The 25877-nt window shown below is 39.2% G+C and overlaps 1 protein-coding gene across 2 annotated transcripts in view; it reads left to right on the top strand.

Moving 5' to 3' along the window:
- Positions 1–25877, top strand: part of MMP16 (matrix metallopeptidase 16) — a 397127-nt gene that overhangs the window by 206929 nt on the left and 164321 nt on the right. For both annotated transcript variants that reach the window (XM_086335241.1, XM_086335242.1), the window contains exon 3: positions 9344–9466. In XM_086335241.1, coding sequence (XP_086191367.1) covers positions 9344–9466 — 123 coding nt within the window. The remainder of the gene's footprint in view (positions 1–9343; positions 9467–25877) is intronic.

The raw sequence follows: 25877 nt of genomic DNA, 5'->3' as shown, positions 1-25877 counted from the left end.
CTCATCTCACACGCTAGTAAAGTAATGCTCAAAATTCTCCAAGCCAGGCTTAAGCAATATGTGAACCGTGAACTTCCTGATGTTCAAGCTGGTTTTAGAAAAGGCAGAGGAACCAGAGATCAAATTGCCAACATCCACTGGATCATGGAAAAAGCAAGTGAGTTCCAGAAAAACATCTATTTCTGCTTTATTGATTATGCCAAAGCCTTTGACTGTGTGGATCACAGTAACCTGTGGAAAATTCTGAAAGAGATGGGAATACCAGACCACCTGATCTGCCTCTTGAGAAATTTGTATGCAGGTCAGGAAGCAACAGTTAGAACTGGACATGGGACAACAGACTGGTTCCAAATAGGAAGAAGAGTTTGTCAAGGCTGTATATTGTCACCTTGTTTATTTAACTTATATGCAGAGTACATCATGAGAAACGCTGGACTGGAAGAAACACAAGCCGGAATCAGGATTTTAATAGTTAATACCTGCTAATATCTCTGTGCTAGAATATTTAGATACATGTATTGGTGAGGTTAACGTAGAATTATCTTGACCAACGCCCATAAGTGTTCTTTAAGTTAAATTATTAGTTTATATTGCATTATACCTGTTCTTGTGTTTATTTCTTACACTTGTCATATACTTTATGATTTAATCGTATATGAAAGTTTCCACATAATATTCATCTGTAGAAGCATTTGTTCAAGGCACAGAGCTATGAGCTACAAAGTCTTTAAGAAACATATAGGATAGTAGGGGGCAGGTCATTATGTGCAAAAAAAAAAAATTACATGAAGACCATTCATTTGCTTCATGTTCCTCATTGGAAACATCACTGGGTCTGGGTCCCATACAGTGCTGTCTGGCTGGACGCACAGGCTGGTGAAAGACAGAGACAGACATGCACACGTTGGTTATACACCGTAGTACATGCTGTGTGAGATGGTCAACTGTACCTGTGCAAGTTAAACAATGCAGGAAGATCACGATTGTCAGTGTCAACAAGGCGGAAAAAGCATTCCAGACAGAAGTCACTGTATACAAAGGCAGAAAGGGATTTGGTTCTTGTAGGCAAAGAGCAAAATTAGCCTACATGGCATGGTCAGGCACTCTTGCCCCACAGCCTCTTGTTCTGGCCCCATGTATGTAACAGCTGAGATCAATTATAGCACTGTGCATGCACGTCAGGAGGTACTCGCTTGCTCATGAGGTACTTGCTTGGTCACTAGGTGTTTTGTGCACTATGCCTGTAAGAAGTTCACTAGGAAAGCCATGGCTGCTATGGCACCGGGGCTACATTGGAGTGGCATCATGGTTATATGAGGTTACATCATGGCTACTTTATGGCTCTGTCATGGTTATCTTGTGGCTGCTGTTGCTGCTGCTACAGCCAGGAGAGAGGTTGTATTATGACTGCTATGCCAGCCAGGAGAGAATGAACCTGTCTGCAATTCCTATGGCTCCTTGAGTCTCCTTCCAGCCTGTTAGCTCACACCTTGCCTACCCTGGGTTCAGCGAACAGTGTAAACACCAAGACAATTGACGTCATGAGCGGGATCAGAGATACAACTGGTGTAGACAGCAGGATACCCAGCAGGTAGAGGAGCCCGAGGCTCCACTGGATGGAGGACGCCAGTGGCCACCAGATAGCATGTGGCACCGTGTGGCTGTCATTCTCTCTGCATGCGCTCTGGTGGAAAACAGGGACGCATGGATGGGTCCCCAGACAGCAAGGAAATGGCGTTACAGGCCATGAGTTCCCATTTGCTGAACAAGATGGCACAGACTGCCGCTGACACCGTGGGGTGGATTTTCCTGACTGCCCTGAAGGTGAATATTGGTAGTGCACTCTGTGATGCCACGCTGGTACACGATGTGCAGAGACACTCAGAAGAACTTGAACAACGTATATTGGCCTTAGAGCAAGAACCCGTGGCCCTGAAGAACCCAGCATCCCTGAGGGCGAGGCAGTAAGGGACTGTGATAATGAACTCGGTGAGACCACAGGTTCCCGCTTGGCGGTGAGGCCTGCTGTACAGCAGGAAGGGAAGCATGAGAAGCATGTGGCCCGGGGAGGGGAGGGCGGCGTCCTCAAGGGTCCTCCAGTGTGACTGAGCTCATGACATATCGACCATATACTCCGGCAGAGTTGGTTGACTTGGGTCTGAAATTTCGGCAAAAGCAAGGGGAACCCTTGGCAGCGTGGCTCTTGCGACTTTGGGACACAGGGGTGCCCAGGATTATATGTGTTGGGGATGAGGTAGAACTGGCATCTATAGCCACTCACCCCTCACTGAGACAAAGGTTGCAGAATCCTGGCAACTCATGCACGGTGCGCCTAACCAAACACATGCCCTCATGGAAATGGATTAAAGCTGCCGTTTGTACCACGTGGTCACATGCGGGAGAGCTCCCAGATACTGTGAGTAAATGGTATACCTCTATGAGTTGGCCCAAGCAGTGAGAGAACTGGGCACGAAGCAGTCAACGTTCAACCCAAACACCCGAGGCCCAGAAGATGAGCGTTTACTTGTGGCATTCAAGACACCGTTTTGAACAATGCCCTGTCTACCAGTTTTGGATCCCTGACTACTATTCTTGCTCCCTCTGTGGGCACCCCAGCTATGAGGTGATGTCAATGGTGACTCCCTTGGGAGAAATAGAGGGACAGCTGCAGGCAAAGGGGAGTAGAAGCGTGAAGACCCCAAAGGGGACCCGAGCTGGTAAAGGCCCTATCCGAGTAACGAGAATGCAATGTGGGCTGATTTGCTGGCAGCGGGAGTTGACAGAAATAAAATTGGTGGACAGCCCAGCACTCTGCTCCTTGAGCCATGGAGGAACTGAGATCAGAGCAGCAGTTTACCAAGTTCGAGAAGCACCCACAGCCAGAGATTCTGGGCAGTTCAGTTAAAAGATTACCTGATGCCTGAGGATGATCCTTTCGATGATGCCTTTTTTTCACTTTGAACAGAACTCAGACCAAGGGGCCTGCCCGAAAAACCCAAACAGGGACCAGAGGCTCCAAGTAGAACTTGGAATTCACTGGTCACTAGCCAATGTACAGAGAGTAATGGCCCTGGTTGATACCGGTGCCAAATGCAACCTTCTTTACAGCAAGTCAGAACCTTTGTCCTATGTTGTATGATGTAGATTTAGAACAGTGTACTGTAAAGGCTGTATCCTAGGATGTGCTAATAACCTCTGATTCTCATGCAGATTTAGAGCAGTGTGAAAGCATTTGGAATTTTGTGGAATTTTGTGGATGGGCTGTGGAAAATCCACAAAAAATGCCCCTCCTTGAAGGGGTGGGCCCGGTGCCTGTGGGGGGCTTTGCAGGTCTTTAATAAAAATTCTGCAGGAGTGGAGTTGCCCCTGTGGAGGCTTTCCCCCAGTCTCACAAGGCCTGATGATGGGCTGGACTTGGCCAAGGAAGATAAAGGCACTCCACCTGGTGGATGGCTCTCCTAGGCCCATGAGGGCAAGGACTGCAACATGAGACCTGACACTGGGTTTTGCCCTGTATTGGGGATGTCCCTGTTTGTTGTTGTAGTTTGTACAACTGCTATTTGTACAAACTGCAGTTTGTACACTGCTATTGCAAGGTGTAAATCCAAGGGTCAGTGTTACTCGCCAAGGAAATATCGTGGAAGATGGACTGCTTGGAGATTATGAGGCGAGAGACTCGGAAGGGGTACAGTGTAGGGAAAGAACAAATTAGCCAAGATGGTGTGGTCTGTCTCTCTTGGCCCATAGCCTCTCGCTCTGGCCCCAGGTTTTGTAAATAATGTTTATGTAACAGCTGAGCTCACTTATAGCACTGCACATACACATCATGAGGAACTCGCTTAGTCACAAGGTACTCACTGGGTCACGAGGTACTCACTGGGTCACAAGGTACTCACTGGGTCACAAGGTACTTGCTTGGTCACATGGTACTCGCTTCCTCACGAGGTACTTGCTTGGTCATGAGGTACTCACTAGGTCACGAGGTACTTGCTTGGTCACGTGGTACTCGCTTCCTCACGAGGTACTTGCTTGGTCACGAGGTACTCACTGAGTCACAAGATACTTGCTTGGTCACGTGGTACTTGCTTCCTCATGAGGTACTTGCTTGGTCACGAGGTACTCACTGAGTCACAAGGTACTTGCTTGGTCACGTGGTACTCGCTTCCTCACGAGGTACTTGCTTGGTCATGAGGTACTCACTGGGTCACGAGGTACTTGCTTGGTCATGTGGTACTCGCTTCCTCACGAGGTACTTGCTTGGTCATGAGGTACTCACTGAGTCACAAGGTACTTGCTTGGTCACGTGGTACTTGCTTCCTCATGAGGTACTTGCTTGGTAACGAGGTACTCACTGGGTCACGAGGTACTTGCTTGGTTACGTGGTACTCGCTTCCTCACGAGGTACTTGCTTGGTCACGAAGTACTCACTGAGTCACAAGGTACTTGCTTGGTCATGTGGTACTTGCTTCCTCATGAGGTACTTGCTTGGTAACGAGGTACTCACTGGGTCACGAGGTACTTGCTTGGTCACGTGAACTCGCTTCCTCATGAGGTACTTGCTTGGTCATGAGGTACTCACTGAGTCACAAGGTACTTGCTTGGTCACGTGGTACTTGCTTCCTCATGAGGTACTTGCTTGGTAACGAGGTACTCACTGGGTCACGAGGTACTTGCTTGGTTACGTGGTACTCGCTTCCTCACGAGGTACTTGCTTGGTCACGAGGTACTCACTGAGTCACAAGGTACTTGCTTGGTCATGTGGTACTTGCTTCCTCATGAGGTACTTGCTTGGTAACGAGGTACTCACTGGGTCACGAGGTACTTGCTTGGTCACGTGAACTCGCTTCCTCATGAGGTACTTGCTTGGTCATGAGGTACTCACTGAGTCACAAGGTACTTGCTTGGTCACGTGGTACTTGCTTCCTCACGAGGTACTCACCTGGTCACGAAGTACTCACTGGGTCTCAAGAAACTTGCTTGGTCACGAGGTACTCATTTGGTTATGAGCTGCTTTGTGTGATATGCCTGTAAGAGCCTCACCACAAAAGCCCTGGCTGCTAGAGCACTGGGGCTGCACTGGAGTGTCATCATGGTCGTTCTTATGAGCTTATGTCATGGCTGTGCTATGGCTCCATTATGGTTATGTTGTGGCTGCTGCTACAGCTGATGCGGCAACCAGTAGAAAGGCTGTGTTATGGCTGCTGTGTCAGCCCGGAGAGAATAAACGTGTCTGCAGTTCCTATGGCTCCTCGAGTCTCCTTCCATCCTCAGCACATGCCTTGCCTACCCTGGGTTCAGTGAACAGTGTGAACAGCAAGACAGTTGGCATCAAGAGCAGGATCAGTGATACAGTTCTGTAGGAACGTGTGTGGATCTTGGGAATTAAGGGAACAAGGGTTACCCTTGCTGAGTATGCCTGAGTAAGATTCTGTCTATAAAAGCATTTTGTGCTCAGAACATGTAGGAAACACGTCCGTGCTTTGAAAAGATTTATCCTTAGGAGTGAGGAGGCACTGCTAAGAGTGAGAGATACAAAGAAGTGTTGGAGGCAGAAGAGACTGCATGATGATCGATTAGATGTGAGGAGAAATCTGTGGAAGATGTTACCTGTATATCTTGCTTATATCATTTATAAAGACTTTTGGTTGAGTTAAGTTGTCAGAGGAATTGTTGCAATTTTGGGGCTGGAAAATTATAATTTTTAAATTACATGTAAAGTTAGAAATGATGACAAGGTGGCTACATGGAGATGTGAGAATACTTAACCAATTATACTGTAATTTTTTTTTTTCTATCATGCTATATTAACTTAGACTGGGAGCTCTTCAAAAGCTTGTCTTATCTTTTTATCCACACTTTTTTCATATATATCTTAGCATATTATAAAAGCTTGAAAATGTTGTAGGAAAATGGATCAGGATGGAATGAGTAAATAGTTGGAGCATAAGAAAAAATTATATGAAGTGGGAAAAAGCTAAAGAAATACATTAGGAACTTAGCAGAGACATCTTTGAGCATAGGAACCAAATTAATACTCATACCTAAAACCCTTGTCCTTTGGAAGATGCAGTGCTTCACTGAGAACATTTTTACTGATCCAACATGTGCACAACTTAAAATGGAGATTCACATTAATAAGTTTGAATGTTTGAAAAAACATGACTGCTTTCATCTTTTAATTTTGTGTATTGTGAAAGTAATTCTAGAGAATATATCCTCATTGAAAATACACTTTATCTTGATAATGTATCAGTATAAATACAAATTGTCAACTTTTATCCTACTATCCATTTTAAAATGATTTTTCCTCATAGAGTGTTTGCTTAAATCTTTTCTTTAGCTAAATGTAAGTGTAGTCACATCCCACATTAACTAAATTTATTAATATTTAATAATTAAGTATTATTTATTCTCACAATACTTTCAGGGAGATAAGTCAGAATAAGTACTTACCCAAGAAATATAATTTTTGGTTGAGAGTATGGTTAATGATGGCTGGATGGCATCACTGACTCGATGGACGTGAGTCTGAGTGAACTCCGGGAGTTGGTGATGGACAGGGAGGCCTGGCGTGCTGTGATTCATGGGGTCGCAAAGAGTCGGACACGGCTGAGCAACTGATCTGATCTGATCTGATGATTAATGAAATATTCATATATAAAAGCCATTGAAATTTTCATAAGTCCTTCATTAATGCTTAATATTTGTTAGCTGAGTATATCTAGATCTTATAGAATATAATGAAAATGTTTTCATTTAAAATGTCTCTATTCATTTGTTTATTGAGCATCTTTTAAATGCTAGGAATTGTACAGGTACTGGGAGTATGTAGATCCCCTGCCCTTGACTGTTTTATAGTCTAGTGAAATGTCTTTCAAATTTAGTGATTAAGAGAGTCCTGGGAAGTAAGATATCTCAGTTCTTAGTTCCAGAGACTTCAGCTTCATAGAGCTGGATAGCCTTCTAGACATTAGCATTTGCAAGACATCTTATTTGGTTTGGAGACTTTAAAAAAAGGGAAAGGGTGATTTTCTTAAGTACTTCTACAATGCATTATAAATGAGAATGGAGTTTTTAAGCCTGGTAACTCCAGTGTTTACATTATTACTGGCAATAGAATAGAAGAGGACAAATGTATAATGCTTATCAGAAAAGTGTTGTCTTTCTTAAAAACTAAAAATTGTGCTTTTGTTGCTGCATGACATTATTATGTTTATAAAAGCTGGTTAGCTGATTTATCCATGTAATATGTTAACTATTTCATTCATTTTCATGAAATGGACATCTTTAGACAGTCATCTCTGTAGTCAATTATTTATATATAAAGAGTATAGAAATTAAGTATGTGATGAAATATAATGAAAAGTGATTCTTTTCTTATTTCCACTTTCTGAAGCATGTAACATCATGAAGATTCTGCTTTAGTTTGTAATTGTTAAATTAAATATCATAATGAATGGTAAAGTTATTTTATGAGTCACTAATGAAAAACCTATCAAAATCATGAAAATGTTTCTCCGTAGACAAGAGGAAAGTACATAGAAAACATGACAATGGTCAAATGAGATATTCCAAAAGAGGTTAGACAACTGTATCTATATAAGCATTAACAATAAATAAATCGAAACCAACATTTTATTTTCCTAATGTTAATATTTAAATTTTATTTGTGTGATACTAAACCTCATATTCAGAAAAAAATTCTTAAGCATTAAATTTGGTTATTATGAAGAATTCAGAGAGAATGGCTGTTATTTAGAAAATGCTTAAACTGAAAAGAAGAAAAAAATGGAAAAATGCAAATTTTTTTGCCTTTTTAAAATAATTTGCATATGTGTAAGCTAGAAAAGAGTAGCATATATCTCCTTGTTCAGTTCAGTCATTCAATCATGTCCAACTCATGGCAACCCCATGAACAGCAGCACACCAGACCTCCCTGTCCATCACTAACTCCCAAAGCTTGCTCAAACTCATGTCTATTGAATCGGTGATGCCATCCAACCATCTCATCCTCTGTCGTCCCCTTCTCGTCCCGCCTTCAATATTTCCCAGCATCAGGGTCTTTTCCATTGAGTCAGTTTTTCATGTCAGGCGGCCAAAGTATTGGAGTTTCAGCTTCAATATCAGTCCTTCCAATGAATATTCAGGACTGATTTCCTTTAGGATTCACTGGTTGGATCTCCTTGCTGTCCAAGTTACTCTCAAGAGTCTTTTCCAATACCACAGTTCAAAATCATCAATTCTTCAGTGCTTTGCTTTCTTTATAGTCCAACTGTCACATCCATACATGACCACTGGAAAAACCATAGCCTTTACTAGACAGACCTTTGTTAGCAAAGTAATGTCTCTGCTTTTTAATATGCTGTCTAGGTTGGTCATAGCTTTTCTTCCACGGAGCCAGCATCTTTTAATTTCATGGCTGCAATCACCATCTGCAGTGATTTTGGAGCTCCCCAAAATAAAGTCAGTCAGTGTTTCCATTGTTTCCCCATCTATTTGCCATGAAGTGATGGGACTGGATGTCATGATCTTAGTTTTCTGAAAGTTGAGATTTAAGCCAACTTTTTCATTCTGCTCTTTCACTTTCTTCAAGAGGCTCTTTAATTCTTCTTCACTTTCTGTCATAAGGGTGGTGTCATCTGCATATCTCCTTGAGTCCTGGAATTTAAGGCCATGTGGATGGAGGAGCCTGGTAGGCTGCAGTCCATGGGGTTGCTAGGAGTCGGACACAACTGGGCGACTTCACTTTTTCACTCTCACGCATTGGAGAAGGAAATGGCAACCCACTCCAGTGTTCTTGCCTGGAGAATCCCAGGGACAGGGGAGCCTGGTGGGCTGCCGTCTGTGGGGTCGCACAGAGTCGGACACGACTGAAGTGACTTAGCAGCAGCAGCAGCAGTAGATTTTTAAAACTATTGAATATTGAACATAAAGCTATAAGAGGCCTTAGTTATAATTTATTGTACAAAGTCTCCTTTTATGAATGAGAATTGCCCAAGGTCACATTTCTTGTTAATAGCAGATTCTAGTTAGAAGCTTCAGAATACCTACTCATTTAGCTCAAAATGAGTTAGAAAAATTATCTAAAGGATATGAGTTATAAACTAGTGATTCTTGATCATTCAGGAAAAAACATATACTTTTTTCTTAGATTCAAATGCAATAAAACTAATAAAATTTCCTTTATTTTTAAAAAAAATTTCAATATATTTTAAAATAAAATTTCCTTTATTAATTTCTTTTCCCAGTTTTATTATCACTGTCATAACTTCTCATTGGACTTCTTTTGGAAATTAATCTTTAGATTTGTTGGGTAATAACTGGAAAACGTTGCTTTTTGCAGCTGGATGAAGAAGCCTCGATGCGGTGTGCCCGACCAGACAAGAGGTAGCTCCAAATTTAATATTCGTCGAAAGCGGTATGCGTTGACAGGCCAGAAGTGGCAGCACAAGCACATCACTTACAGGTAAAATAGCTAAGGATGATTTATTGTTTTTTTTTCTCATTTTTTACAACCATTTGACATTTTGTTTGAGATCTTATACACATTGACTCCATGGTAACATATAGTGATGTTCTGGTAACATAAGGAACCAAAAATTGCGATTAAGAAAATAAGTTGTCCATTTGGAGGCCCAGTACCACAGGCATTTCTTCCACAGGCATTTCTTGAAATACTTTTGTAAACTCGATCTTCCAGCTTCTTTAGCGAATTCTAATATTCTGAGAAATTTTCAAATGGGTATTCTAATACACAACATTGTTTAACAAGTATTCATAATAAAAAAATCAAAGTATATAAATAATTGCAATGTAAACAATATGTCTTTGAATTATTAATTAACTTTTAGTATTAGTGAAAGCATTTCACTTTCTATTTTTGGCAACAATGCAAGGTATCTTCCGTTCTTGTCTGCAATGAACGATGCCCAAGGGATGAGAGTATCTTCCAACCTGGAGTGGCAGTTGGCTGCTGGTGAAGATGTTTGTATTTATTCACTAATTAATTGAACAACATTTTATTGAGTCCCAGTTTGGACAAAGAACAGTGCTAGGTTCTGATAAATAAAGCATAGAGACTTCATCTTTCCTTGTGGTATTACAGTCATATGGAGAAGTTGAACAGCCATATGAATGTGATGCCTGTTTTGAAAGGGAAGAAACAGGATGCCAGAGAAATATAAGCCATGGTCATTCAACCTAACTTAGTAATCCAGGGCTGGTCTCTCTTCTGTCTTGAAAGTAATATGGAGTATTAAAGGAAATTCTCTATATGATCACCTTAATAGATACAGAAATGTGTTCAAGAAAATTTAATTCCATTTATGAAAACTTGGAATTAAAGCAAAGAAGATACTTAATCAGAGGTGGCATCTAGAAAAACAAAAATCACAGCTGCCTTATGTATTTCACATATAATGTGAACACTATAAAGTGAGGTGTTGGGAAAAATACTGTTAAGGGAAACAGCAAAGTACTTGCTCTCTCTGTCCCCCTTCCAACAACATTGCACAGCTACTTCTAGTTGTAAGGTAATAAAATAAAATAAAAGATGTAAGGATTTTTAAAGAAATAAAACTATCTTTAGTCATCGTTGTATTACTTTCTAACAGAACACCCAGAATAAATGCTAGATAACTTTTTAGAAATAATAAAAGTATATCCAGGTTTAAAAAAAATAGATTTTAACTGTAGGGCCATTTTAGGTTTATGGAAAAGTTGAGCAGATAATACAGTTATTCTCACCCCGCCCTCCACTTCTATACACACTCACACAGTTTCTCCCTTATTAGGTGTTTGTTACAATTGTTGAGTCAGTATTGCTATATTACTGACTAAAATCAATAGTTTGCACCAGAGTTCACTCTTTGTGTCAAAGTTTTACAGATTTTGAGAAATGCGCATCATATAGCATTACATTGCCTGCGTGTGTGCGTGCTCAGTCGCTTCAGTCGTGTCCGACTCTTTGCTATCCGTAAACTGTAACCCACCAGGCTCCTCAGTCCATGGGATTCTCCAGGCAAGAATACTGAAGTGGGTTGCTGTGCCCTCCTCCAGGGGATCGTCCCAGCCCAGAGATCAAGCCCGTGTCTCTTGCACTGCAGCAGATTCTTTACCACTGAGCCACTGGGGAAGTCCCACAGCATTAGAGTATCCTATAGAAGAGTTTCACTGCCTTGGAAATCCTTTGTTGCACCTTCTCATCCCTCTTCTCTGGAAACTACTGATGGTTTTAATATCTTTATAGTCTTTGCCTTTTCTAGAATGTCATATGGTTGGAAACACCAGCCATAGCCATTTCAGCTATGCCTTTTCAGACTACCTTTTTTTCATTAAAAATATGCCTTTAAGTTTCCTCCGTCTTTTCATGACCTGATAGCTCATTTCTTTGTATTGTGTTCCTAAGTAATATTCCATTGCTTACCTGTTCATCTGTTGAAGACTTTTTGGTTGCTCCCAGTGTTTGGCAATTACTAGTAAGGCTGATATAAACATGCGTTATGGTTTTTGTGTGGGCTTTTGTTTTCAACTTATTTGTCTAAATACCTGGGAGTGGAATTTTGCTGATCATAAGGTAAGACTACGTTAGCTTTTTTAAGTAATTACCAAACTATCTTCAAAGTGGCTGTTCCATTTTCCATTACTACCAGTAATGAATGAAAGTTACTGTTACTCTACAATTTTGTCAAGATTTAGTCTTGTGAGTGTTCTGGATTCTAATAAGTGGTTGCTCAATTTTTTAACTTGCAATTCTCTAATGAATTGTGAAGCTAAGCATATTTTCATATTTTACCTGTTTGCCATCTGCACATCATCTTTTGTGAGATGACTGTTTAGATCTTTTGATCAACTTTTGAGTTGCTATTTTAAGGGTTCTATGTATATTTTGGATCACAAATTTTTATCAGATATGTTTTCAATTTGTTGTCTCAGTCTGTGGCTTGACATTCCATTGTCTTTTCAGTGTATTTTGTAGAAGTTTTAATTTTAATGAGTTTCAACTTATCAATTATTCTATTTTCTATATTGTGCTTTTGGTGTTTGATCAAAAAAAATCCAAACCAAAGGTCACTTAGAATTTCTAATTATCTTTTAATATTTTAATAGTTTTACATTTATATTTAAGATTATGATCCATTTTTGAGTTCTGTTTTTGTGAAAGGTGTAAAGTCAGCTGTCTAGAATTCAATTTTTTTGCCTATGAATTTTCAGTTTTTCTAGCACTATTGGTTAGAAAGACCATCCTTTCTCCATTGCCTTTGATCTTCTATCAAAGGTCAGTTGCCTATGTGTGTAGGTAAATTTCTGGGCTCTTTATTCTGCTTCATTGAATCATGAGTCTACTCATAAAACAATATTACATTTCTTGATTACTATAGTCTTGATATCAGATACTGTCAATTTTCTGATTTTATTCTTCAGTATTTTGTTGTGTTTTCAGCATCTCTTACCTTCCCACATAAACTTAGAATAGTTTGCCATTACAGGCATCCCTCAGAAATCTTCTGGGTTCAGTCCTAGACCAGCACAGTAAAGTGAATATATCAACCAAGCAGAAATAGCAAATAAAATAAATGTCATGATTTTTTTTATCAGTATGTATAAGTATAGAGGTTATGTTTACACTATTCTAAAGTGTGCAATTGCATTATGTCCAAAGCATCATGTGCATGCCTTAGTTAAAATTACTTTATTGATTAAAAATTGCTAACCTTCAGTTGTTGATAACTGCTGAGTGATCAGGGTGGTGGTTGGTGAAAGTCATGGTCTGAGGCAATTTCTTAAAAGAAGACAATAATGAATCTTGCTGCACTGATTGACTCTTCCCTTATGAGTGATTTCTCTGTACATACAGTGTTGTTTAACAGCAATTTACGCACAGTAGCACTTATTTCAAAACTGGAGTCAATTCTCTCAAACTCTGCCATTGTTTTATCAGCCAAGTTTATATTATATTCTAAATCCTTTTTCTGTTATTCCAACAATCTTCATGGCATCTTCACCAAGAGTGGATTCCATTTCAATAAACCACTTTCTTTCCTCATCAATAAGAATCAACTCCTCATCATTTAAAGTTTTATCATGGGATTGTAACAATTCAGTCATATCTTTAAGCTCATGTCTGCTTTTAATTGTCATGTTATTTCTACCATATCTGCAGTCATTTCTTCCACTGAAGTCTTGAACCACTCAAAGTCATTCATGAAGATCAGAATGAAATTTTCCCAAACTCCTATGAATATTGATATTTTGTCTCTTTCCATGAATCATAAATGTTCGTAATGGCATAAAGAATGGTGAATTCTGTCTCAAAGATTTTCAGTTTACTCAAATTCATCAGAGGAATCACTGTCTATGGCAGCTATAGCCTTACAAAATGTATTTCTTAAATATTAAGATTTTAAAGTTAAAATCACTTCCTAATCCAAGGGCTGTATAATGGATGTCATGTTAGTAGTCATGAAAACAATATGAATCTTGTCTGTCTCCATCACAGCTCTTGGGTTACCAGATACATTGTTAGTGAGCAGTAATATTTGGAAAGGAATCTTTTTTGTTGTTGTTGTTTTTCTGAGTTGTAGGGCCTCAACGGTGGGCTTACAATATTTGGTTGACTATGTTGTAAACAGATGTATTGTCATCCAGGCTTTGTTGTTTTAACCAGCAACCACAACAACAAAGAAAGAATAAAGAGAAAAAAAAAATTCCAGAATGTATTGCAGAACAAATGAAAACATAAGAATAAAAATAAATGTTTTTCTCGGGTCTCGGCTCTCAGAGTCCTTTCTCCCACTGTGAGCCACAGCTCACTTCTGCCTCCCTGGGAGACCCTGCAGTCCTGGGGAGGCCTGGTCCCTGGACTTGATGTGGGGACAGCTCAGACTCTATCTGGCCCTTCTCTTGCATTTGATTGTCTCCAGTGACCCCAGTTGCCAGAGCTAGAGTGTTTTATTTTGTGGAAACACTCATTGTCCTTTAATATATTCTACAGACAAAGAGTCTGTCTAATTGATTGTGGGAATTTAATCTGTAGCTTAGACAGCTGATGGGAAGGTTTTCAAACCTCTTCCTTTGTAGCTCTGCCCCTGGAGCTCAGTGGTGGTTTTATCCCCATCTCTGAATGTGTATCACCCACAGGAGTTTGCTCCCAAGGATGCCCTAAAAGACTTGGGTCTGCTCAGTGAGGACCAGACATGGAGGTGGTGCAGCTGCTTGGATTGCAGGAGCCTTGGTGGTGCCAGGTGTGCAGAGAAGCCAGTGGTCATGGGCACGGGAGATATGGCTCTATTAGGATTCTTTTCTAGCCTCTGGCAGCTGGCACCCAAAGTGCCTTCCTGGCTGGTCCTTCTCCATTGCTTGGCCCAGCAGATGCTCAAAGACCCCTGGCTGGGGTCCTTCTCTAGTGCTCAATTGCCAGTGCAGGCATGTGAGGAGAGGGAAGCTACAGGGAAGGCTGTACTCCTTGCACATGACTCAGCAATAGCACCCTGCTTCCATGGTGTCCAAGATTTCTTCCAAAGGCATTGTCCACCATGGATTTCCTCTCTCCTGTCTCCTTGAGTTGTCTCCCTGCAGTCATCGTCAGTTGTTGCACTGAGATTGCTCTCCAAGCCCCACGATCCCGCTCCCAGCCACCGTGTGCACTGGTAGACTTGCTTCCCTGTCCAAGGTACGTTGGCCATGGCACAGACTGTTCTGTGTTTCTTACTTCATTTGGACTGTCACAGATCAGCTGCTTCACTCTATAGAGTCAATCTAGTTCACTGTGTGAATTTAATCTGTCGCTTAGACAGCTGGTGGAAAGGTTTTCAGACCCCTTCCTTTGTCGCTCTGCCCCTGGAGCTCAGCAGTGGTTTCACCCTGCTTTCTGCATGTGTATCATCCACAGGAGTTTGCTCAAATGCTTCTCTTCTATCCTGATCAATTGATCTGATGGGGGACTCTCTCCCTTGCCTCTGCTCCCCAATTCCGGGATGCAGGTCAGGTCTTATTCACTCTCCTCCTCATTCTCCCTCCTTCCCTTCAACCTACTGATTTGTGCCTGGGTCCATATATTCCTTTCCAGTGATCAGGGACTCTGCCATTCTCAGCTGGTGCTCTGTGAGAATTTCTGTGTATGAGGCTGTATTCCTGATGTGTCCATGGAGAGAGACTGTACTCTGAGTCCACCTGCTCTTCCGCCATCTTGTCCTTCTTTCTCTAGAAACACTTAAATAGACTTTGTGTTTTGCAGCTTTCTCATTTATAACCCACTGGTATTATACTGAGCCTCACTGATGCTGTACGAGGTATAAGGGTGGGGAAGCAGTCTACTGGAGAAGGCAATGGCACCCCACTCCAGTACTCTTGCTAGGAAAATCCCATGGACGGAAGAGCCTGGTAGGCTGCAATCCATGGGGACGCTAAGAGTTGGACACGACTGAGGGACTTCACTTTCACTTTTCACTTTCATGCACTGCGGAAGGAAATGGCAACCCACTCCAGTGTTCTTGCCTGGAGAATCCCAGGGATGGGGGAGCCTGGTGGGCTGCCGTCTAGGAGGTTGCACAGAGTAAGACATGACTGAAGTGACTTAGCAGCAGTAGCAGCAGTCTATAACCCTGTGATTAAATCTGCTTTTTAGGTGATATGACTTTTTGGAATTCTATCACTGGAATTTATCTTATCCTTTTAATTTTTTCTTATCAGATCAGATCAGTTGCTCAATTGTGTCTGACTCTTTGTGACCCCATGAATCGCAGCACGCCAGGCCTCCCTGTCCATCACCAACTCCCAGAGTTCACTCAGACTCTTGTCCATCGAGTCAGTGATGCCATCCAGCCATCTCATCCTCTGTCGTCCCCTTCTCCTCCTGCCCCCAATCCCTCCCAGCATCAGACTCTTTTCTAATGAGTCAACTCTTCGCATGAGGTGGCCAAAGTACTGGAGTTTCAGCTTTAGCATCATTCCTTCCAAAGAAATCCCAGGGCTGATCTCCTTCACAATGGACTGGTTGGATCTCCTTGTAGTCCAAGGGACTCTCAAGAGTCTTTTCCAATACCACAGTTCAAAAGCATCAATTCTTCGGCACTCAGCCTTCTTCACAGTCCAACTCTCACATCTATACATGACCACAGGAAAAACCATAGCCTTGACTAGACGAACCTTTGTTGGCAAAGTAATGTCTCTGCTTTTGAATATGCTATCTAGGTTGGTCATAACTTTCCTTCCAAGGAGTAAGCGTCTTTTAATTTCATGGCTGCAGTCAACATCTGCAGTGAGTTTGGAGCCCATAAAAATAAAGTCTGACACTGTTGCCACTGTTTCCCCATCTATTTCCCATGAAGTGATGGGACCCGATGCCATGATCTTCGTTTTCTGAACGTTGAGCCTTAAGCCGAGTTTTTCACTCTCCTCTTTCACTCTCATCAAGAGGCTTTTTAGTTCCTCTTCACTTTCTACCATAAGAGTGGTATCATCTGCATATCTGAGGTTATTGATATTTTTCCTAGCAATCTTGATTCCAGTTTGTGCTTCTTCCAGTCCAGTGTTTCTCATGATGTACTCTGCATAAAAGTTAAATAAGCAGGGTGACAATATACAGCCTTGACGTACTCCTTTTCCTATTTGGAATCAGTCTGTTGTTTCATGTCCAGTTCTAACTGTTGCTTCCTGACCTGCATACAAATTTCTCAAGAGGCAGATCAGGTGTTCTGGTATGCCCATCTCTTTGAGAATTTTCCACAGTTTATTGTGATCCACACAGTCAAAGGCTTTGGCATAGTCAATTAAGCAGAAATAGATGTTTTTCTGGAACTCTCTTGCTTTTTCCATGATCCAGTTGGATGTTGGCAATTTGATCTCTGGTTCCTCTGCCTTATTTCTAAAACCAGCTTGAACATCAGGAAGTTCACGGTTCATGTATTGCTGAAGCCTGGCTTGGAGAATTTTGAGCATTACTTTACTAGTGTGTGAGATGAGTGCAATTGTGCGGTAGTTTGAGCATTCTTTGGCATTGCCTTTCTTTGGGATTGGAATGAAAACTGACCTTTTCCAGTCCTGTGGCCACTGCTGAGTTTCCCAAATTTGCTGGCATATTGAGTGCAGCACTTTCACAGCATCATCTTTCAGGATTTGGAATAGCTCAACTGGAATTCTATCACCTCCACTAGCTTTGTTTGTAGTGATGCTTTCTAAGGCCCACTTGACTTCACATTCCAGGATGTCTGGCTCTAGGTCAGTGATCACACCATCGTGATTATCTGGGTCGTGAAGATCTTTTTTGTACAGTTCTTCTGTGTATTCTTGCCATCTCTTCTTAATATCTTCTGCTTCTGTTAGGTCCATACCATTTCTGTCCTTTATTGAGCCCATCTTTGCATGAAATGTTCCTTTGGTATCTCTGATTTTCTTGAAGAAATCTCTGGTCTTTCCCATTCTGTTGTTTTCCTCTATTTCTTTGCATTGATCACTGAAGAAGGCTTTCTTATCTCTTCTTACTATTCTTTGGAACTCTGCATTCAGATGTTTATATCTTTCCTTTTCTCCTTTGCTTTTCACTTCTCTTCTTTTCACAGCTATCTGTAAGGCCTCCCCAGACAGCCATTTTGCTTTTTTGCATTTCTTTTCCATAGGGATGGTCTTGATCCCTGTCTCCTATACATTGTCACGAACCTCATTCCATAGTTCATCAGGCACTCTATCTATCAGATCTAGGCCCTTAAATCTATTTCTCACTTCCACTGTATAATTCTAAGGGATTTGATTTATTTCATACCTGAATGGTCTAGTGGTTTTCCCTCCTTTCTTCAATTTAAGTCTGAATTTGACAATAAGGAGTTCATGGTCTGAGCTCCAGTCAGCTCCTGGTCTGTTTTTTTGCTGACTGTATAGAGCTTCTCCATCTTTGGCTGCAAAGAATATAATCAATCTGATTTCGGTGTTGACCATCTGGTGATGTCCATGTATAGAGTCTTCTCTTGTGTTGTTGGAAGAGTGTGTTTGTTATGACCAGTGCATTTTCTTGGCAAAACTCTATTAGTCTTTGCCCTGCTTCATTCCATATTCCAAGGCCAAATTTGCCTGTTACCCCAGGTTTTTCTTGACTTCCTACTTTTGCATTCCAGTCCCCTATAATGAAAAGGACATCTTTTTGGGGTGTTAGTTCTAAAAGGTCTTGTAGGTCTTCATAGAACCGTTCAACTTCAGCTTCTTCAGCGTTACTGGTTGGGGCATAGACTTGGATTACTGTGATATTGAACGGTTTGCCTTGGAAACGAACAGGAAAATGCTTCAGGGACTTTTGCTTCCGATTCTCTGCAGTCTTCTGCCTCTCCAGTTTTGGTGGTGACAGTTTGCTCTGTAACTGCAGTTCTCTGATGGAGCTAAGAATTATTTTTTGTTTGTTCAGTGTTTTTTTTTTTTTTTTCTCATTATTGTGCGGTTGGGAATTACAACTGCCAAATTCTTCATATATTAGAGCAGAAACTAGAAGTATTTTTAGAAGATCAATATACAAAGTACACAGACATACAAACTGAGTATAATCTTTACAAAAATGACATTTAAAATAGACCCAAAAGTATAAGAACAAAAAATAAATTTACAAAAGGTGTGTAAACCCTTTAGAAGAAAATTAGGAACTTGCACTAAATGACATAAGAGGACAAAAAATAAATTAGAGCAAAATATATTTTGCTCTTAATGGAAAGGCTCAGTATAATAAATGTTCAAATTTTTCATAAATTGAGCACAATTTTAACATAATTCCCAATAATATTTTTATGTAAATTTAACAAACTGACTAGAAAATATCTGATTATTAGTGAAGGTCCAATATTATTCAAAATGTTCCCGTTTACTAGATATGAAGACTTTCTTAAATCAATACTAATTAAGGCAATTTGTGGTATTAGCACAGAGATAGACAAATAGTCCAACAGTGAGGAGGTCACAGAAATAGATTGATTCCTATATTTTAAAAAAATGATTTATGCCAGCACAGATTGTGTAGATCAGTGGAGAAATGATGGGCTATTTTACTTATTAAGTTGTTCTGAGATAATTATCTATTTAAAAACAATGAAATTAGAGTATTTATACCATATAAAAATCAATAAATACTAGTTGGATTAAAGTATATTTTCAATTTTAGACCTATAAAGTTCACTCAGCTATGTATATTGATATTTACTCTTTTCACTTCAGATATTATTCCTTTTCTGACCTGATTTCCAAACTTTTGATGGCATACCCTGTTTAGTCTCCCTATATCATTAGGTACTAACTATACCATTCATTTTAAAAAGAAAGCGGGAAACTGTCGAGAATGATTATGGTTAGAACTGATCATAATTCTATTTTTGTTCAGTCCCTATACTGACAATTGTCTCAGTTTTGAACTTTCAAATAATTAGGTGTTTATCCCTATAAACTTCCAGGTTATTTTTTAACTGTTCTATTATTGATATGCACATGATGTGATTAAGAGTTTTGGAGTAAGAATGATCTGGATTTGAATTTTTGCTTTGATACTCGCTCTCTGTGAAGTCAGGATCAAGGTACTCATTCTTCCTAAGTCTCATTTCCCTTGTGTGAAAAGAGAGTATTATAACAATACTTGCCTCACAAAGCTTGGGAGACAAGTCAGATAGTAGGGGGAAGAAAAAAAAAAAAGCACAGTGCTAAAAATATAATTAGTACTTAATAAATTCTGATTAGTATCTTAACTCCTTTAATTTATCAGACAAATCCCAGAATTTGTTGAGAATATGATGATAGGATAAGAGAAAGTTGACAGTGAGAGCTAAGGCATATTGTCTTTTAATATATGTTAGGTGTTAAGACATTGCCTTGTGTATGATAAGTAACATCATTTGCTACTACTTTTTTATTTTATTTAGGAAAGTAAATACAAAATATGACACTGGAGCTCAAAAAGTAATTATTCATGAAAAAGATTGCTGAATGTGCCATTAGAGAATAAAGATAAAAGTTGGAGTCAGGGTAGTTGAATCTAGGTTTTATTTGATTGAAAGCTCATTATGAGCCAACAGTATAATGTGGCTCAAAAATAAAAAGCTGGAGTGTCCAGATTAGAGCTATAGAAATCAAAGTGTTAAAAAAGTGGAGATGCTAATTTTTTTCTTTGCTTTGCTGTCCATGTCTTATCTCATGTATCCTTTTTGCCTTGTGCCACCACATTTTAGCTGCTTCTTGGCAAATGAATGTACACCTATAAAAAGAAATCAAAATATTAAGAGATCTTGAGTGCAGTTTGTATGAGGAAGAGCTCAAGATTAGAGCCAAGGATTCTCAACATGGCGGAAGGAGTATTTATGGGAGAAATTTCTTTTATTCTTAAATATTTAAAGGCTTTCAGAAAAATCTAATATTTTGAGCTATTGGAAAATTAAACCAGCTATCCTAAAAGTCTGTCCCATCATTGGAAACATATAAAGCAGGAAATGTATTCACTTGTCAGAGAAGTTAGGGAACATGTGTGGAATGGTTGGAAAGTTTGATTACATAACTTTAAGATGTCTTCCTATATTTAAAATGTGGGCTTGGAAGGAGCTTTCTATAATCAGTCTATTTAAAGGGAATATCTAGGCCCTTGTGCATTCCACTTTAATGCCCTCAGGGTTTGATGCCTAGAAATGGGAACCTCTGAGGCCATGTAATGTATGTATTCTTCCAGGTATATGTAACTTCAGCTGATGCATAATATGCATGCTGGTTATAAATGTAATAGATGTACTGATGGCCCTTCATCTATTACTTGAATCTTTATGGTCAATTTTCTTTTGGCAAAGTTTGCTTTTTGGATAATTAGGTGTCTGTTATTCAGTAAATGATTATTGAACAGCATTTTGAAGCAGAACTGTCAGTAGACAGATGAGTTAGGCAAAGGCCCTGCTCCTGTGGCGAATGTAGTCTAGTATGGGAGACAGGTATGAAAGTGAATAATTGTAAAACAGTGTATTGCATGTTACTTCAAGACCATACAGGAGCTTCAGTTCATTAGGGAACATACCCAATTTATGCTACATAATAGAGTTTCTTCTCAATAAATAGTTGTTGAATAAATTAATGAATTCTTAGTAGACTTTGGTTAAACTTTCTCCAAAATATTAACAGGACTTTCTGAAACTCCAATGCTTTGGCCATCTCATGCAAAGAGTTGACTCATTGGAAAAGATTCTGATGCTGGGAGGGATTGGGGGCAGGAGGAGAAGGGGACGACAGAGGATGAGATGGCTGGATGGCATCACTGACTCGATGGACGTGAGTCTGAGTGAACTCCGGGAGTTGGTGATGGATAGGGAGGCCTGGCGTGCTGCGATTCACAGGATCGCAAAGAGTTGGACATGGCTGAGCGACTGAACTAAACTGAACTGAATGACTCCTACCTTTATCACATAGATCTCTATTTCCCAGGTTTACTGAGTATTATCTAAAACATATTTAGCCTAAATTCCTTTTCTCTATAAAATATAAACTCCAAAATATTTTATGTAATGAATGGCCAATGGGATTGGTATCAACTGCCAGATAAATCTATTTAAAAATTAATGAGTAGTTTTATTAATTGATATGATAGTACTATGTTATGCTAACTGTATAGATTTCCTTAGTAAGTTCTTCCTTTAGCTAACCTTGATTTCAAATTCATGCTTCTGTGACTACTGAGGTTACAACACTAGAAGTTGTTATTTTACTTTACCAATACATACACAGAAAAGAAACCTAGAAACTGCTAAAGAAAGTCCCTCTCTGGAAACATTTCTTATCATTCTCTGTCAACCCAGTGAGCTCACTGAACCTGATTATCCTATTGACCAACCTGTGTGTCCACTGTTTAAATAAGACCCGTGTGGTCCATGGGGTTGCAAAGAGTCAGACGTGCCCTAGCAACGGAACAACAACAACAAATGCCCTACATGGAAAGCCAGCATCTTTGGAAATAGTCAGATATTTCACAGCAGCTTTCCTAGAGGGACTCTATAGTCAATCTCCACTCTGATGATTTCTTGTATTTAAAAAAAACAAAATAAAGCCACATCAACTATACAAACATAATATGTATAAATGTAAATTAATCTATTTAGTTGTCCTCTGATAGAATATTTTGATACATTCTGGATAAGGATCTGCTGATAATTTAAATATGTAGTTTATTATTTTTACTCTTTTATATTCTTATCAGTTGTCTCTTTTCCCGGGTATAATAAATTCACTTAATTGCTGCTGCTGCTGCTGCTAAGTTGCTTCAGTCACGTCCAACTCTGTGCGACCCCATAGACGGCAGCCCACCGGGCTCCCCCGTCTCTGGGATTCTCCAGGCAAGAACACTGGAGTGGGTTGCCATTTCCTTCTCCAATGTGTGAAAGTGAAAAGTGAAAGTGAAGTCGCTCAGTCGTGTCTGACTCTTAGCGACCCCATAGATGGCAGTCATTTTTAATAAAATGATAGTATGCTTTTCTGAACAACTATTTTTCTCTACCAAATTGAGTAAAAGCTATATAGACTTGGTCATACCAAAATATCTGGACATATGTATATCATATACCCTCTGAATCTTATCTAAATGTCAAAGTATTCAAGTTTTTTCTTATATTGAAATGAGATAAACAGTACTCAAAATCTTAAAAAGATTTATTACCATATCATAACTTTATGGGGGATAATCATTATCAGTATATAAAATTTTATTAGAGAATTGGTATGCATCCAATATATTAAAACTAGAGAATTCTGACTTTACAAAGTAATTTTAGGCATTGGGTAATATTTACTGTCTCCTGAATACCTACAGTTTATTTGATTTGAAAGTGATGAAACCTTTGTCAATATCCTTGTTTCACATTTCCTGTAACTTCTATTTAAATGAACAAATGTATGATAATTTTACATTTCACAATAATTTATTTTACAGAACTAATAAAGAAAAATAATTCCTATAGTTTTGGTAGAGTTATGTTAGTAAGTCTTTCTCCCCAAAGTTACTGTTTCTTTAAATGTCAAATTCTTGCATTTAAAAAAATTACCCTAGAAAGAGTGAGGTAAACTTAATATTTCACTTATCATGAATAAATTTTTGCATTTCTATTGAGAATTGTAAAAGCAGAGTTTAAGTTTTCTTTTAAACTTTTAGTATATAATCAGTCCGCTCAGCCATGTCTGACTCTTTGTGACCCATGGACTGCACCACTCCAGGCCTCCCTGTCCATCACCAACTCCTAGAGCTTGCTCAAACTCATGTCCATTGAGGCAATGATGCCATCCAACCATCTCATCCTCTGTCATCCCCTTCTCCTCCTGCCTTCAGTCTTGGCCAGCACCAGGGTCTTTTCCAATGAGTCAGTTCTTTGCATCAGGTGGCCAAAGTATTGGAGTTTCAGCTTCAGCATCAGTCCTTCCAATGAATATTCAGGACTGATTTCCTTTAGGATATAATATAAATGTATTATATTATAATACATATAATATTGGCTATATATAATATAATATTGGACTGGTTGGATCTCCTTGCAGTCCAAGGGACTCTCAAGAGTCTTCTCCAATACCACAGTTCAAAAGCATCAGTTCTTCAGCACTTAGCTTTCTTTATAGTCCAACTCTTACATACATGACTACTGGAAAAATCATAGCTTTGACTAGATGGACCTTTGTTGGCAAATAATGTCTCTGCCTTTTCATATGCTGTCTAGTATATACTCCTGCTGCTGCTGCTAAGTCGCTTCAGTCGTGTCTGACTCTGTGCGACCCCATAGAAGGCAGCCCACCAGGCTCCCCCATCCCTGGGATTCTCCAGGCAAGAACACTGGAGTGGGTTGCCATTTCCTTCTCCAATGCATAAAAGTGAAAAGTGAAAATGAAGTCACTCAGTCGTGTCTGACTCTTAGCGACCCCATGGACTGTAGCCCACCAGGCTCCTCGATCCATGGGATTTTCTGGGCAAGAGTACTGGAGTGGGGTGCCATTACCTTCTCTACCAAACACCAAAATATTTACTTTTTTTTCTTACTTTCATATTACAGAGAAACTGATACTCTAATTTTGTAAAAGATTCATCACTCTGTTAAAGCAGGAAGGAGAAATACTCCATTATTATTACACATTTTTTAAAATTCAGTGAGTTGGTATCAATTCAATGAAGTTAAAACTAGAGCATCCTGACTTTTAACAGTAACATTAAAAATAAGTTAATGTAGTTTGCCTTCAGTATCAATTGTTCTGATGAAAAATGATGTTTTAAATTTCTCATTAGGTCAATTTTATTAGGTAATGTTGTGTAAGATGTGATTATTAAAGATAATATTTAGTATTTTTAAGGTAAAGTGTACAAAATTTACCAAACTGAAAGTTTAAGAGAATCACTAAGATAGCATCATGAAAATGCCCAGTAGAGAATTAAAAACTTAAAATATTGTCTTATTAAAATGAAAAATGTTAACTATAACCGTTCTATTTCTGCCAAAAAAGATAAAGTAAAAGCACTTTAAAATTAAATCACTTTGTTTTTCAAATATAATGTTTTTTTAATTTTACTGTATCATATTTTTGCAAATACATATTAGCAATTTTATGTATTATATACTAGAATATCAAGAATAACAGTGTTAGTTTACTTTTAATATCACATGATCTCTCTGCACCCTTAATTATTTCAGTTATTAGTAAATACAAAATACATTTCTTAATGGCATACAGATTTCTAAATTGTTTTTTGTGTGCACCTAAGTCAGAATTCCAGCTCTAACTTTGAAGTGCACTAATGTATCATATATATATATATTATTTTTTATTAGAATAGAGTTGATCTACAGTTATGTGTTAGTTTCAGATTTACAATAATGTGAAACTATATATATATATATTCTTTTTCAGACTCATTTCCCACATAGACCAACTCAGAATAATGAGTAGACTTCCATGTATAATACAGTAGGTCACGTTTAGTTATATACTTTATGCATAGTGGCATGTTTATGTCAATCCCAAACTCCCAATCTATCACTTTCCCCCACGTTTGCCCCCTGGTAACACAAGTTTGACTCTGAGGTCTGTGAGTCTGCTTCTGTTCTGTGAAAAAGTCTGTTTGTGTGCTTTTTATTATATTCCACACATAAGTGATGTCATATGTGATTAATCTTTGACTTCACTTAACATGATAATCCCTAGGTCCGTCTGTGTTGCTGCAAATGCTATGGTTTTGTTCTGTTTCACTGTTGAGTAATATTCCGTTGTATACATGTATCATATTTTCTTCATCCTCTCCTCTGTTGATGGACATTTAGGCTGCTGCATGTCTTGGCTATTGTAAACAGTGCTGCGATGAACACTGGAGCGCATGTAAGTGGGCATGTAAGTTGCTACAACCATTAGTGAGAACAGCACTGAGGTTCCTTAAAAAAGATGTAAAACTCCCATATGATCCAGCAATCCCATTCCTGGGCATATATTTGCAGAGAACTATAATTTGAAAAGAGACTTGTGTCTTGTATTTATTAATGACATCACAAATATTGTAGTTAAGCACGTTTTGGAAACTCATCAGTGCATAGCTTTGAAAAACATAATGATGTGTTTTCAACTCCAAATCGTACTCCACATTTATTATTCTTTATTATATTGCTTCATTTTTCTCAGAATCACTGTATACTTATATGTATATCATACAATACAATTTCATTTATTTTCTTTATTGTAAGGTAATCCTGTTTTTGAAAATAAAGCAGTTTCTCCATTACACATTCAATCCAACACTGCTACTGCTAATGTCGCTTCAGTCGTGTCCGACTCTGTGCGACCCCAGAAACAGCAGCCCACCAGGCTCCCCCATCCCTGGGATTCTCCAGACAAGAACACTGGAGTGGGTTGCCATTTCCTTC

The sequence above is a fragment of the Bos grunniens genome, chromosome 14, assembly GCF_055505025.1.
Source record: "Bos grunniens cultivar Pamir isolate PY7600 chromosome 14, Bosgru_T2T1.0, whole genome shotgun sequence".
Classification (NCBI taxonomy): Eukaryota; Metazoa; Chordata; class Mammalia; order Artiodactyla; family Bovidae; genus Bos; species Bos grunniens.
Note: the sequence above shows the minus strand (reverse complement) of the source record. Positions and strands in the feature narration are given on the sequence as shown.